This window comes from Penaeus monodon, chromosome 27, assembly GCF_015228065.2.
Source record: "Penaeus monodon isolate SGIC_2016 chromosome 27, NSTDA_Pmon_1, whole genome shotgun sequence".
NCBI lineage: Eukaryota > Metazoa > Arthropoda > Malacostraca > Decapoda > Penaeidae > Penaeus > Penaeus monodon.
Genome location: NC_051412.1, coordinates 40,683,310 through 40,684,814, shown reverse-complemented (window position 1 = coordinate 40,684,814; position 1,505 = coordinate 40,683,310). Strand labels below are relative to the sequence as shown.

Below are 1,505 nucleotides of genomic sequence, written 5' to 3'. Positions count from 1 at the left end.
TGCCTGCGTTAGGTCAAGAGGTGTGTGTGTGTTGTGTTTAATTTATATCATTATATACACATACGCACATATATACACAATTTTAAAGTTGTATGTAGTATTTTTTAGTACTACGGTATAGTTTTCATTATATTAGATTTGTAAAAAAACGTTTAAAAGGGGAACAAAAAAAATTTTTGGGTAATCATTCTTTTTTCCTGTATATAATGATGTATCACACAGAATACATGATCAAATTTCGCCATCCGCAAACCCTGAGCTTTCGTGGGCAAGGAAAAGAAACGTTTTTGCTCAGACAAGAGGGTCCCCAAATTCAAGCTTAGGTGTATTTTCCTTCCGTCGCTCCCTCGAGAAAGGGGCACTAAAACCCTTTCCTCATTTACATGGTATGAGGAAGTCTTGCCAACAATAAGGATAATTACTATATCGGCGATTGCTTTTTAGAGAAAAGAGAAAAGGTTTAAATTTGATGGAGGAAACTCAAAGAGAAGAGAATAACCTGTCCAAATACCTCCTTTGAGGAATTCGAAAAGAGGCCAAGAGGCGATGCCTTTCCTTTTCCAAAACTGTATCCCAGTATTTATGATATGAACTTTTAAGTGTGTGCTTGCGAGTGCACGCATGTGTCTCTGCATGTATTTTGCTGTCGAAAAAAATTACACAGGAGAGATGTCCGTGGCCCTCTCTCCTAGCTCTGTAGAGGTCCCCGCTTTCTTGTAGCCCATAACTCTGCCAGAAAACTCCTCCATCAGGATACCGAAGGCATGGAATTCCACGTTTTTGCTGAGAAGATACAGGAGGAAGAAGTCCCCAGTGTTGAGCTTCGTCATAAGAGCATCAACATTGTCGGTGGACAGATTCCCCTGTTTCCGCAAAAGGTAGGACTTCACGGAGGCGGAAGAAAAGATTACCAAATACGAGAGCAACATGACCCCGCCAAAACAAGAGAGAATGACGAAGTATAACCACAGGAACGCGAACATCTTTATATACATAGCTCTTTGGCTCAGGGTGCATATCATATCGTATGTTTCTATGGCACCCGAATGGCCAAACTTGTAAAACAGGCACTTAGAGGCAGCTGGAAAAGTCATGCTGGTTGCTTCCTTTGCATCCGCGCTGTCCCGAAAGAGGTCCATGACGCTTAACCCGCGGTCGATGAACACCCCGCCGAGATACATGTCTATGAACCACAAGTTGAAGAAACAGAAGACCAGGTTTAACATTTCACAGACAAAGTAGCTGATGGCGTAAGTGGTGTGTTGATGGAGCGAGGTGTGGAGGTACTTAGCGAGGGCCTGGATCTTCTGCAGGCGCATCTCCTTGCCCAGAAAGGGAACGCAGAGGCCGGCAGAGAGGGACCGGAGCCTTCCTCCCTCACAACCCTTCCATAGCCATTCGTATGTAGAACACCATCCCTGAGGCGGAAAAAGGGTTAGAACATTGTACATCCTTTTTGTAACCGCCGTGTACTTTTTTTTCTTAATTTTGGAAGAACATGAATT

General features: G+C 43.5%; 1 protein-coding gene across 1 annotated transcript; it reads right to left on the bottom strand.

Annotated features, from left to right (window-relative positions):
* Window positions 1-198: 198 nt before the first annotated feature.
* On the bottom strand, window positions 199-1,451 carry LOC119590530 (innexin inx2-like). Its single transcript, XM_037939179.1, has one exon. The coding sequence runs from the start codon at window positions 1,449-1,451 to the stop codon at window positions 657-659; it is 795 nt and encodes a 264-aa protein (XP_037795107.1). The 3' UTR covers window positions 199-656.
* Between the last annotated feature and the right edge of the window lie 54 nt (window positions 1,452-1,505).